Below are 12,763 nucleotides of genomic sequence, written 5' to 3' on the forward strand. Positions count from 1 at the left end.
AAATCAAGTTAGCATTAAAGAAAATTATTAATTAGTCATGAATTTTTGAATAAGGAATTGCATACCTGCAAAGATTCTATAAAGAGGGTATTTATACCCTTGATTGGTATATAATCAACTTAAGAAATCTATCATTGCCTTCCTCATTACTTTAAATGGATGTGAATATGTGACAAGCTCTTGTCCACTTTATCGGTCTAAATATGCTTTTCAAAAAAAGCTTGGGACTCTCATCAAATGGACAAGCCATATTGCATTAAATGCTAACTGGGTAGTTGGATGTAATTAATGTGATTGTGATTGATTCGACCTATTGTACTAGTTACTAGACAAACTATTGTGAATGGCATGACAAATTATGTGCCACCTCCAATAAATCATTCTTTTAATGATTTGATATGTGTGGAACTAGAAAATTACACACACCTCAAATACTCAATGAATTCTTGACACCCAAATTAAACCCCTCAAAAAAGGGGGGACGGGGGGATTTTCTCCATTAGCCTATTAGCCCACCTATACTATATGTAATTGGATTGTACATTTACAACTTCATAGCCTTGCCTTGCAAACTATTACTCCTGCCTTCTTTATTAACAACACCTTAATATTTATCATCCATCTTTGTGGTCATTTAGTATCTCTCATATTTTAAGAAGGAAGTCAAAAATTTGCCCAATGTTTAAGTGAGAGGAGGGGGGAGAACCTTTTACTTTTCTCTCCCTTCCATTGCAAACATACCGTGTTTTGCTGCCTTGGGATAGTGGATTTATCTATATTTGTGAAAGAAGGTTTTTAAAGCCAAGAAAAATAAGTAAAACTGCACCTGTAAACTTGAAATATACCATAATATGGAGAAAAATGTGACAAGTACTTTTGCATAGCAATGTTTTATTTGTACCTTATCTATTTTTGGAGAAACGAGTTCAGGAAGTCAACATTGACAAGTGATATGGAAAGGATCAACCATCAAACAATACTGTGCCCTGTTGAGCATTAGCATACATTCCAATGTTTCTGCAGTCCAAGCTTATTGGCATAAAGTCAAATCTCTGATATCATCAGTTATATATACTATCTACTTAAATGTAGCAAACCATTTGAAGGATTTGGATGAGAGCACGACCTCTTCCATTAGCCTTTGTTGAAAAGTAAAATCAACAAAGAAATTTACATCATTGCATAGAGAGGATAGCACAAGCAACTAATGTAAACTTAAAGTTCAATTGGCAGCTAAAAATTTAAATGCTTATAAACGCCAAATGGCCGGGAGAATAGCTTTCATGGAGCCCAACAGATTGAAAAACATTTCTCAAATCACGAAAGCTAACTGTTCTGCCCTGCTACTTGCCATCTCAGCAGTTTGTTTCTCCTCTTATTTTGGGAGTTCATGGTAGCAAAACCATGAAAAGTAGCCAAGCACGCAAGCCACACATCTGTTATATAAATTTAAAAAAAAAAAAAAAAAAAACCACATTTAGTGCCTCGTTGAAGTAAGATAAATAGACAACAACACAACACAACACAACACAACACAAATGAGCAGTAATGACTTTCAAGTTATTGCACAAATTTGCAATAGCTATACGGAATTCACCAAGAGTCTGATAAACATACTGCTCACCTATTTACATTTGCAAGAGGGATTGAAGAACCAAAAGAAGGCTTCCTCCTTTCATCTCAGTAGCTCCATGCCAACACACGACATTTCTAGGGAAAACCACTTATCTCATAAAGGCATTAATATCACTACTATGCCTCATGTTTGAAGTGGCTAACAAGAGTTCTATGATTCAATTATTCATTGGTTTCATACCCATGAATAATAACAGGTACTAATAGAACTACCTCTGTTCACAGATACAAACACGCATGAAATATTCCAAGTCATACTATCAGTTACCAGAAATATAAGACAAACACTTTTACTATTAGCACATGAAAATATGAAATAAACTTGAACCGCTGTCAATTAAATTGATCCTTTTTTTTTTTTCATCACAACATTGAAAAAGTTTTAAATTCAGCTGACAGGAATGACAAAACACGATTTCTTAAACTGAACCAAGAAACTGATGGTAGCTTTTTAAAATAAGAACAGCAAAACTGATACTAAGTTTAAAATTAATTAAGAAATTTAAAAACACCAACCAAAATAAGATAATAAAGAAGGAATTGGTTATGAGTTTTCAGACTTTCAATATTTGGTGTTGCAGACTTGCAGAGGTTATGTGCTTTTCTGTTGGGAGGATTCATTGGGATGTTCAATTTTGTCGTTCAGTGCATGATTGGGAGCTGGAATCGTTGGTTTTGTTTATGGACTTTACATTGTCTACTCTTCATTTGTGCGGGGTCTTGGTCCTGACAAAGTTTGTTGGAAGCTAGCAATGAATAGAGGTTTTGAGGTTTGAGGATTTTATCTTTCTTTATACCCTCCTACTAACATATCTTTCCCTTCGAAAATGGTATGGCAATCGAGGGTTCCTCCAAGGGTAGCTTTCTTTTCATGATCTGCTTCTTTAGGTAAGATTTTAACAATGGATAACCTTTGGAAAAGTTGTATTATTGTTCTTGATTGTGGGGAGTCGGTGGATCATCTTCTTCTTCATTACTCCATAGAATATGAACTGTGGTATTTGGTGTTTTGTTTGTTTGGAATAAGGCTATTGAGTTGTTCAAGTCTTGGCAGGGTAAGTTCAGGTGACATTGCAATATAGTTATTTGGAGGCTTGTGCGACAATGCTTGATGTGGTGTACTTGGCGAGAAAAGAATGCTAGAATCGAGGGATGCAAATAGTCTATGCTAGAGCTTAAGTCTTTTTTTTCTTTCATACTCTCCTTGAATGGAGTTTGGGTTTGTCTCATTTGTAATCTTTTTCCCTTCTTGTTTACTTGATCATAGTAATTTGGTTCCTGATTTTTGCCCCTACAGTAAATTCCCAATGTACTTGGGTTGGCTATGATTTAAAATAATATTTTATGTTACCTATAAATAAAGACTTACAATATTTGGTGACACCATAATCTAACATCAAGTTGGAAAGATATTAGTAGTGCTAAAGGAAAGATATTAGATTATGGATATCATGAGACCTTAGGAACCACTAAGCCAACCACTAATATCAAGTAAGAGACATGATACAGAACAAGCGGATTGTTCACAAATTTAAAAAAGCCCATGAAAGATTTTAAAGATAAGGAGACCGAAAAGATGCAAGTTATGAATAAAGTGATTTAAGGATAAATAATCACTGAGCGTTTGGCTTTTGCCTATTTTTGGTAGTCTTTTTGGATAGTGTTTATCATAGATATGTTTTTTGGTAACTTTTATGTTAAATGTATTACAAAAAGCTAAAAGTTAGTTTATTTATAATTAAAAAAAAAAAAAAAAAAAGGCTAAAAGTTAGACTATTTGCAAAAAAGTTGAGACAAAAAGCAAAAAGAAAATCCCTTTGGTTTTTCCCAGGGATAAAAATAAAAATGACTCAATTTCCAATTTAAAGTTTAAACAACACAATGAAATTTGTTGTTCATTGTGCTACTTATTTCATCGAGTTGCATTTCATAGTTAAAGGCTCTAAACTACTGTTATCACCTTTTAATGTTGCCACTTTTAAACACCCAAAAAAATTGTTTCTATGGAAAAATTATGAATGCTTCCTTTTACTCAGGTTGAAGACTTCAATAAGTTCTGGAAAACACCTGAAGAGTAAAGGGTGAAGAGTGATACTTACAGGATTAATAGATGAGTCAGAGTTCTAAATGACAAGACAACCTTATCATCTCCATAGTTTCAAATAAATTATACAACTTTGAAATCACACTCATTCGGCAGAATAATAACTAGACTACTTCACAAAAGAGCAGATGAAACAGAGTACTAGACACAAGGAAATGAAATTGTACCTTGTAGGACTGACAAATAGCTTATAAAATCATTAAAAGTAGATGAAAGGAAAACATACCTCTTCAACCACGAAGAAGAGTGCAAGTGAACCCATCGCCAACAAGCTCATTAATTGCATCCCGGAACTTGTGATAATCATCAACTTTGTTGTAGACTTGATAAGAAATCCTTGCATAGCCAGTTACCAAATCAACCTCCCCATCTTTCGGTGCCCTGTAATAAATAGGCACTTCCACACCAAACTTCTCCCTCAAATGTGTTCTCAACTTCAAAGTATCCAAATCACTTGAAATCCCTAAACAAGCCGGCAACCCAACCATGATCATGCTGGCACACATCTCTGGAGGGCATCCAAGATTCGTACCCCACACTTTTGCCAACATCTGTCCCATCTTCACAACATTCTCATGATTCCTCTTCTTGATCCCCTCAATACCACCCTCGAACCTATCAACAAACTCAAACACCTTGGGAACCACCAACTGAGCACTATAGTCCCTAGCCCCAATCCAAGCACTTTCCACGGCCAACCCATTTCCATACTCATGAGTCACGACCGGATGGTGCAGGTCTAAGCACTGGGACGACTTCCTACAATACAAAAATGCAATGGAAGGCGGGCAAAAGAACCACTTATGCAAATTACTAGTGTAAAAATCAGCACCAATGTCTTGCATATCAACATCAGTACACCCAATCCCATGAGTTGCATCCACAAAAACTTGATCCACACCTTCCTCCCTACAAATCCTAACCAATTCCTTAACAGGTATAACTAAAGTAGGCATTGAAGTTATATGATCAATCACAGCTAACCTCACTTTCCTACCATTCTCTTTTCCTTTCTCTAAAGCCTTCCTAAATTCAAACACAATCTCTTCATTAGAATTTACAGGAAAAGGCAAATGTACCTCAATAACATGCCCGCCGGCACGGGTGAGATAGGCCTCAATGGACTTCTTTACAGCACCATAAGCATAGTGAAGCATAATGGCAACATCTCCTTGATTGAATTTTCCTTCGGCAAAGCTCCAGGCGATGTTTTGGAGGACGATAGCAGCTGCAGTGGTGGCATTATCGACGATGGAGATTTCGTCGAGGTGTTGGGCATTGATAAGGCTTTGGAGGAGGGTGCGGGAGCGGAGAATGCCGGGTTTGAGGTGGGAGAAGTAGAAGTGATCGGGTTGGCTAAGGAAGTGGAGTTGGAGGTGTTGCTGGGAGTTGGAAATGGAGGAAGGGCAACAGCCAAAGGAGCCATTGTTGATGCGAGCTATGGTGGAGTCGTGGTGGCTGAATTCTGATTGGATTTCAGCTTCTGTGATGAAAGAAGAGGATAAAGATGAAAGCTTTGGCTTTTTTGGGATGTGGGTATTGGAGTCACCATTGAGATGAGGGTGAGACTGAGAGGCCATTGGTGATGGAGGTTGTAGCTGTAGGGTTTGGAGTTTGGAGAGAAAGGGGAAAGGATCAGAAGTGAGTGAGATGATAAAACCAGGAACAAGTTACGAGTGGGAGTAATGGGAAGTGCCTCATTCCATTAACTGAATAAACTAATTAGCTTGAGACATATACCCTCCACTCTGTTGTCTCTCTCTATTTATTTATTCTTATCTTTTTAAGCTGAGTTTGATTGCACCGAAAACAACCCACGTCCGGGTATGACTTTTTTTTTCTTAGGTTCATTGCACTGTTTATAAGACTCGTAAATATATAGTGATAGATAAACTTTACTTTAAAACTGGTCCACAGTATTATTTATATATTTAAACTTATTTTATTATAGTGTTTTCAATAATAAGTTTTCAATTTTCAACAATAAACAGTATTCAAACAGACTCTTAATATAATTATTTCACTTTTAAAAAATGGTTGAGTTGGATTTCTAAATAGTGTTTGCTCTATAAAATTCTAAAAGCCTAAAACCACTACAAACTTTATTTATGTCAATTAAAAAAAAAAAGTGTTTTGCAACCAAATGGGAGAGATTGATTTTAAATAAATACATGGCCAGATTGATTTTGAATCTGGGTGTTGTTATATACTATATGAGATTGTTGCTGTAAAGGCATTCTTATATTTAAATTCCTTTATTTATTTATTTTACTTTCAAATGGAGCTAGTCTTCTTTTGTTTTGAAATATTAGTTAGAAAGCCAACGTCTACAAACTGCTCTAATAAACTGATATGTGCATTGCACTTGTTTACTCCTATTTTAGTTTAGATGACTGACACGTATCACACATAAAATCCAAGGGTTAAAAAACGTCCATGACATATTAAGTTTTCTCTCTCCCTGTGTTCCTCTTTTTCTCTCTCTTATCTGCCTCTTTCTCCGATCAACAACACCGCCCTCATCCTTTGGTGGACTGTGGCAGTTTGGACTGAAGATCGGATGTGATATGGATTTTTTTTAAGAGTTAACACACCAACTGTTATTTCTCTTTCTTCTGTTTTGCCATTGATGTGTTTTAAAGTAGCACGTGACAGACAGCGTGAGTTAGTGAGAGAGAGAGTAACATAAGAATAAGATAAAGCGCTGTTGGGTGAAGCTAACGGCAAAAACGCTAAACTATAGACACAGATTCACAGAATTGAATTTGGGTTTGAGATTGAGAAGAATGGCAACGACCTTAATAGGAACAACGCCGTCGTGGATGAGGATGAGGATTAGTATAATCCCTGAGGTTGCTTCTCCTTCCATTTTCCGCCAATCCTGTCTCTTTTTTAACAAACGCTTTCGCAGTAGCAGCAGGAGTTTCTCAATCTCGGCCACTGCAGAGGATAAAGCAGTCCGCGTGCGTTTCGCTCCTTCGCCAACAGGGAACCTCCACGTGGGTGGAGCTCGAACTGCGCTCTTCAATTATTTGTTCGCAAGGTCCAAAGGTGGCAAATTTGTGTTGAGAATTGAAGACACTGACCTGGAGAGGTCCACTAAAGAATCTGAGGATGCCCTCTTGCGAGATCTCTCTTGGCTAGGTCTTCACTGGGATGAAGGTACCCACCCCCTTCCCCTTTTCCCTTTTCCCTTTTATTATTCTTTTCTTCTCACTTTGGGATCCGATTTTCAGTTACTGTTAAGCATTCCCAATTCTATGCTACTTTTTATATTGTGTAGCAGCAATACAATCAATTTGTTAACTTGTTTAACACTTATTTGCTTGTTTCACCTATGCTATGCTACTTTTATTATGAACTAAGGTGAAATTTTTTGTATCACAAGACTTAATTGTATTTATTTGTTTATCTTGCACACATTCTTAGCTATGATAGACAGTTGGATACTGAGATAGAGTTGGAGTTGAGTGATAATTGTCTTTGTCTACTCATAATTAGCATTGCTTGTTTTCATTTGGTTTTTATACAATCCTATCTGTGTTTTTGACTTGCCTGCTTCCTATATTAAATTATATGTAGTAGCACATTGATGTCCTTATACTTCTGAGCAAAAGGTGAATCAATTGATTAAGATATAAACTCTTAGTAATATTGTGTTTTATACTTTGTAGGTCCTGGTGTTGGTGGAGACTATGGTCCATACCGACAATCCGAAAGAAACTCTCTGTACAAGCAACATGCTGAGAAACTTTTAGACTCTGGTTATGTTTATCGTTGCTTTTGTTCCAACGAGGTAATCGGCATTAAACTTTGAAGCTTGTGTTGGTATTACTTACGAGTTATGACAATGGAGTAATGAAAAGTTGTTTTTGATGAAAAAATGAACTTGTAATTGGCTTTAATAAAGACTTACTGTTGATAAGTTACTCATATTTTCTATAATGTATAGCATGGCTAAAATCTTTATTTTCATTCTTAGCTCTCTCTCTCCTTCACTCACATTGGTTGAGAGCATAAATCTTTTTTTCCCCCCTTCACCATGCTGTTTCAGCAAAACTAGTACCTTTTGGTTTTAATTGTCAGGTAGTCATTTATTTGGACTACAAGCCTCATTAGCACAATCTTTTTGCGTTTTGGAATGCATGTTTTTCGGTTTTTAGTAGTTTCCATCTTCTATCTCAGCTTATCTTTCTGGTCAAAGTTTAGGGGGTTTTGTGAAAATGTATTTTCTACTTATATGTTCTTATCATTATTTTCATCAGGAACTGGAAAAAATGAAGGAGATTGCAAAACTAAAGCAGCTGCCTCCTGTATACACTGGAAAGTGGGCAACTGCAACTGATGAAGAAGTACAAGAGGAGCTGGCAAAGGGAACCCCTTATACATATCGGTTTCGTGTGCCAAAGGATGGGAGTTTGAAAATTAATGACCTTATTCGAGGCGAAGTTAGTTCTTTACATTTTTTGGGCTCCCTGTAGTCTTCTTATGTTACAATTTTATTTTATTTTTCATTTTTCATTTTCTTTGGGGCTTTTCAAATTATCAGATGGGCTTTTGCTTTGCCAACCATCAACTTTAAGTAAATAATCTAGTGGATGTAGCTAATAACATAATGTTAAATCAAGTTGTGTAGGATGTTAACTTTGTTTGATAGTGAAATGAAGGTTAGTTGGAACTTGGACACACTTGGAGATTTTGTAATAATGAGGAGCAATGGGCAACCGGTTTACAATTTTTGTGTCACAGTTGATGATGCTACCATGGCTATATCACATGTTATAAGGTATTATGTCCAACCTCCTTAAAATTAAGGGAAATTTGCTATTTACCTGTTTGTAAACGTAGCAAGTTTACCATCTCTAATTTTTAATTTTTCTTTACCCTGGTTGTGGTCCATGTTATGTTAAGACATCTTATTCTTTCAAAACTTGCATTTTCAGGGCAGAGGAACATTTACCAAATACTTTAAGGCAAGCACTGATATATAAGGTACTGTTAAAAATCTTAATCTTTTTCCTGCTTTTCCTTGTTTTTTTTTCTTTTTTTTTTTTTCTTTTTTTTTTTTAGCAACAGAGAGAAACTGATTTTGGTCTCTATTCATTATTCTACTACAGGCTTTGGGATTCTCAATGCCTTCTTTTGCACATGTTTCCTTAATTCTTGCACCTGATCGGAGTAAGCTGTCAAAACGGCATGGTGCAACTTCTGTGGGTCAGGTAATTAATCTTTATTGCTTGAATTTGTACTTCATGCAGAAGTTGGATTATGAGTTGTTCTTGTGCTCTCCTTTTTGGTCATTAGCCTTTTCTTGTTAGCCTATATTTTTATAAGGATAAACATTTCCAATTTTACTACCATCTAACAGTTCAGGGAGATGGGATATCTACCCCAAGCAATGGTGAACTACTTGGCACTTTTAGGTTGGGGAGATGGCACTGAAAATGAATTTTTCACCCTTGAGCAACTTGGTTAGTGATTTTGAATCCTCTTTCTCTCTCTCTCTCTCTCTCTCTCTCTCTCTCACCATGCTAATAGGCTCATGTGGATAAAAAAAATATAAAATTTGTGTGTGCATTTATTTTTCTTTTGATCAATTTCTTACCTGAATATATTTTTGCAATTACAGTTGAAAAATTCTCAATTGGTCGTGTCAACAAAGGTGGTGCTATCTTTGATTCTACTAAGTTAAGGTAAATATGGCTTTTCGGTTACCATATGCTGAGAAAACCTATTTGTTTGTTACACCCAGCAAGCAGTCCCTTTGACTTGAAGATGTAGAGTTTAAAAAATGTTATGCAATGGATTTATCAAAAAAAAAGTTATTCAATGGCATGTTTGTTTACATTTTCTGATGGTTGCATATATTGTGTAATATTCCAAATTTCAAATTTTGATTTCCATGATTTGATTTTGATTGTTTCTCAATAATTTGGGCTGCCTGTCACTAAAAACAAAAGATGGTTTATCATATTTTTGAATGAGCGAGACTATTTCTAAATTGTGGATGTATTGGAGGTTAACTGTCTAATAGTATGCAAGTTATTATTGTGTATAGTAGCTGCCTAATAGGTTCTCGTATATGTTCAAATTAAAGGTGGATGAATGGTCAGCATTTAGGAGCACTACCATCAGAGGAGTTGACCAAGCTTGTTGGTGAGCACTGGAAAAGCACTGGTATCCTCACAGAGTCGGAGGGGACATTTATCCTAGTAAGACTCTTTAGTATTAAAATCTTTTGATTGCATTGAATTATAATTATAAACTTCAAGTTAGAGAATTTCTTTTTTCTGTTTAGATTTAAGGTGATCTTGTAATCCTTGGCATTGTTGTGGATTATACTGTTATTTAAATTATGGGATTATGTGGTCTGCTGCAGAAAGACAGGTTACTGTAGATAATTTATTTCATTTTGGTTTTATGATGTCTTAATATTCTATAATCAAGCAAAGCAAGCATGTTGTAATAGTTGAAATATAATTTTGTATAATAGGAAGCGGTTCAGCTGCTCAAGGATGGGATTGACTTGATAACAGATGCAGACAAAGCACTCTCAAACTTGATATCTTATCCTTTACTTGGTACTTTAAACAGGTTATATACCTTGCACTTAATTCTGTTGTCATATGTCATCTTTTTTTCGGCCTGATAATCTCTTTCGTATTTTCTTAGTTGAATACACATTTTGTCATCTATAAATATGCTTTTCTACTGGATTTTATTTCACTTAATTATTGCTATAAGTACCATTTGGGAGAATGTTAACTGTAATAAAAAAAATGGTTCAAAATAGGTTTGGCCCCTAAGAACACAACCATATCCAATTACAAATTCTTTTGCTCTCTGCAGTCCTGAAGCTAAACCTGTCTTAGAAGATAAGCTTTCTGAATTTTCAGCCGACCTCATAGCTGCCTATGACAGTGGTGAACTCCTTGGTGCTCTTGAAGAAGGGCATGCTGGCTGGCAGAAGTGGGTGAAGAACTTTGGCAAATCGCTAAAGCGCAAGGTGGTCTTTAATTAGAGAGTGATATATTTATTCTACTTACAGTATCTGGCCATGAACTGAAAATCTGTCTACTTTCATCCTTATCACAGGGGAAATCACTCTTCATGCCTCTGCGAGTGTTGCTAACAGGAAAACTCCATGGCCCGGATATGGGTGCAAGTGTTCTTTTACTCCATAGAGCTGAAACCTGTGGTGTTTTTGCTCCAGAAGCTGGGTTTGTGACATTGGATGAGAGGTTCAAAATGCTGAGGCAACTTGACTGGGAAGCATTAATAAAGGATCAGTCTCCTTTGGAATCTGCTGCTGCTATATCAAACTGAGAATTCGCAGTTTTGACCGGCTATTTCTAAAAATTAGTTCATCCATATATTTTTTTAGAATGTTTTTTTCTGTTGTCAAGAGCAGTTGATTTGATTATGAAGGTTCCATCTTTAGTATACTATCTACCATTTTATAATGTTATGAATGCAATAAGTAAGTCTCCCTTCCTTGGATTGGTCACAGAGCATCTATTTTCTGTCATTTAAACGCATGGAATGGTTATGAATTTGAATAAAAAATATCCATCCTTAACACTCAATGAAAGATGGCTCTAGGCGATTCTGTATGTAAGAATGAAAGTGATGACAAAGATATGAGGACTAGGTGTTGAATCTAATGTTTCTGCAATAGATAAGTTTGATTTGATAGGAATTGGAATGTGAAATGTTGATACCTATGCCGCAATATCATACGCCCTTTCTTAGTTCCAATTCCGTATCTTTTGGATTTGAGTTAAAAGAACAAATACAAGTTTGTCTTTATAAGAAAAAAAAAATGGTAGTTTAGTGTGTTGTTTTGTTTGTGACATTAGTATCCTCAGCAGATGTTTTATAAAAAATGTCATTTTGACACACCAAAAGCTTATTTTATTATTTTTCCACATCATTTTATAACATCCCATTTATCAGATGTTTTATCATTCAATTCTATACATTAAAATAATATTTACTACACATTAAAATAATATATTAATTCCTCCCACCAAACACCAAGAAAGAGAGAGAAGAGAGAAAGTCAAAAAGGATGAGAGAGAAATAAATAAATTTTTTTTTTTTTTTTTAGCATTCTTGTCCGAACCGTTCCAAAATGGAACGGTATTGTTCATATGTGGCAAAAATTATGAGATTTGGAACATCTCATAAATGGGTTTATTTTAATGTTTGGTGTGTTAAATGTTCTATAATTTTAGAACATGCTACAGTATCGTCTCAAATATGAGACGGTACGTACACAAATGCCATTTCCAGAAAATAATTTTTTATTCAACATTTTCTCTCTCCTCTCAATATTTAATTCAATGTTTTCTCTCTCTTCTCACTGTTTTCTCTCTCCGTCTACATCTCTTGCTCTCTTTGTTCTGGCCCTCTTGCCATCGCCAATCTCACCACGTCGATCTCGCCATCGCCAATCTTGTCACGCCGAGAGACAAAGACCGCCCGGCTCGCCACTGATCACGACCCACTTTGCGATGAAGAGGAACTCCAGTGTGAAGGACATGGTGGCCGGAAGTGAAACTTCCATCAGCGACGGCGACGGAGGCGGTTTGGGATGTGGGTTTGTTTGATTTGGTGGATGGGATGCGGTTTGTTGAATTTTATAATTGATTCGATGGATTTGGTATGTGGGTTTGATTGATTTGGTGGATGTGGGTTTGTGCCGGTGATGGATGTGGGTTTGTTTGGTTTGGTCTCTCTGGTTGTGTTTTTTTTTTTTTTTTTTTTGAGGTGGCATTGGTGGATGTGAGTTTGTGCCGGTGGTGGATGTCCGGTGGTGGTGTGGGTTTGTGCTGGTGATGGATGTGGGTTTGTGCCGGTTTGGTCTCTTTGGTTGTGTTTTTTTTTTTTTTTTTTTTAGGTGGCGTTGGTGGATGTGGGTTTGTGCCGGTGATGGGTTTGGGATGTGGGTTTGTGTTGGTTTGGTCTCTCTGGTTGTGTTTTTTTTTTTTTTTTTTTTTTTTGAGGTGGCGTTGGTGGCCG

At 36.1% G+C, this 12,763-nt stretch overlaps 2 protein-coding genes across 2 annotated transcripts; one reads left to right on the top strand and one right to left on the bottom strand.

Annotated features, from left to right (window-relative positions):
• Positions 1-955: 955 nt before the first annotated feature.
• Positions 956-5,494, bottom strand: LOC126705322 (probable L-cysteine desulfhydrase, chloroplastic). The gene is made up of 2 exons (XM_050404220.1): positions 3,966-5,494; positions 956-1,436 (listed from the first exon to the last, which is right to left on the bottom strand). The coding sequence occupies exon 1, from the start codon at positions 5,317-5,319 to the stop codon at positions 3,970-3,972; it is 1,350 nt and encodes a 449-aa protein (XP_050260177.1). The 5' UTR covers positions 5,320-5,494; the 3' UTR covers positions 956-1,436; positions 3,966-3,969.
• Positions 5,495-6,200: 706 nt separating this feature from the next.
• Positions 6,201-11,246, top strand: LOC126705321 (glutamate--tRNA ligase, chloroplastic/mitochondrial). Its single transcript, XM_050404219.1, has 12 exons — positions 6,201-6,901; positions 7,414-7,535; positions 8,005-8,187; positions 8,407-8,525; positions 8,683-8,731; positions 8,857-8,958; positions 9,108-9,210; positions 9,369-9,432; positions 9,837-9,951; positions 10,233-10,333; positions 10,589-10,745; positions 10,835-11,246. Exons 1-12 carry the CDS (start codon positions 6,526-6,528, stop codon positions 11,063-11,065), a joined length of 1,722 nt encoding a protein of 573 aa, XP_050260176.1. The 5' UTR covers positions 6,201-6,525; the 3' UTR covers positions 11,066-11,246.
• Positions 11,247-12,763: the final 1,517 nt, after the last annotated feature.

This window comes from Quercus robur, chromosome 11, assembly GCF_932294415.1.
Source record: "Quercus robur chromosome 11, dhQueRobu3.1, whole genome shotgun sequence".
In the NCBI taxonomy this organism is placed as follows: domain Eukaryota; kingdom Viridiplantae; phylum Streptophyta; class Magnoliopsida; order Fagales; family Fagaceae; genus Quercus; species Quercus robur.

Excerpts from the sequence above, each read along its gene's own strand:
- LOC126705322 (XM_050404220.1), bottom strand. The coding sequence starts at position 5,319 with ATGGCCTCTCAGTCTCACCCTCATCTCAATGGTGACTCCAATACCCAC.
- LOC126705321 (XM_050404219.1), top strand. The coding sequence starts at position 6,526 with ATGGCAACGACCTTAATAGGAACAACGCCGTCGTGGATGAGGATGAGG. Across the intron at positions 7,536-8,004 it reads GTTGCTTTTGTTCCAACGAG|GAACTGGAAAAAATGAAGGA; the intron begins GTAATCGGCATT and ends TATTTTCATCAG. Across the intron at positions 10,334-10,588 it reads TTACTTGGTACTTTAAACAG|TCCTGAAGCTAAACCTGTCT; the intron begins GTTATATACCTT and ends TGCTCTCTGCAG.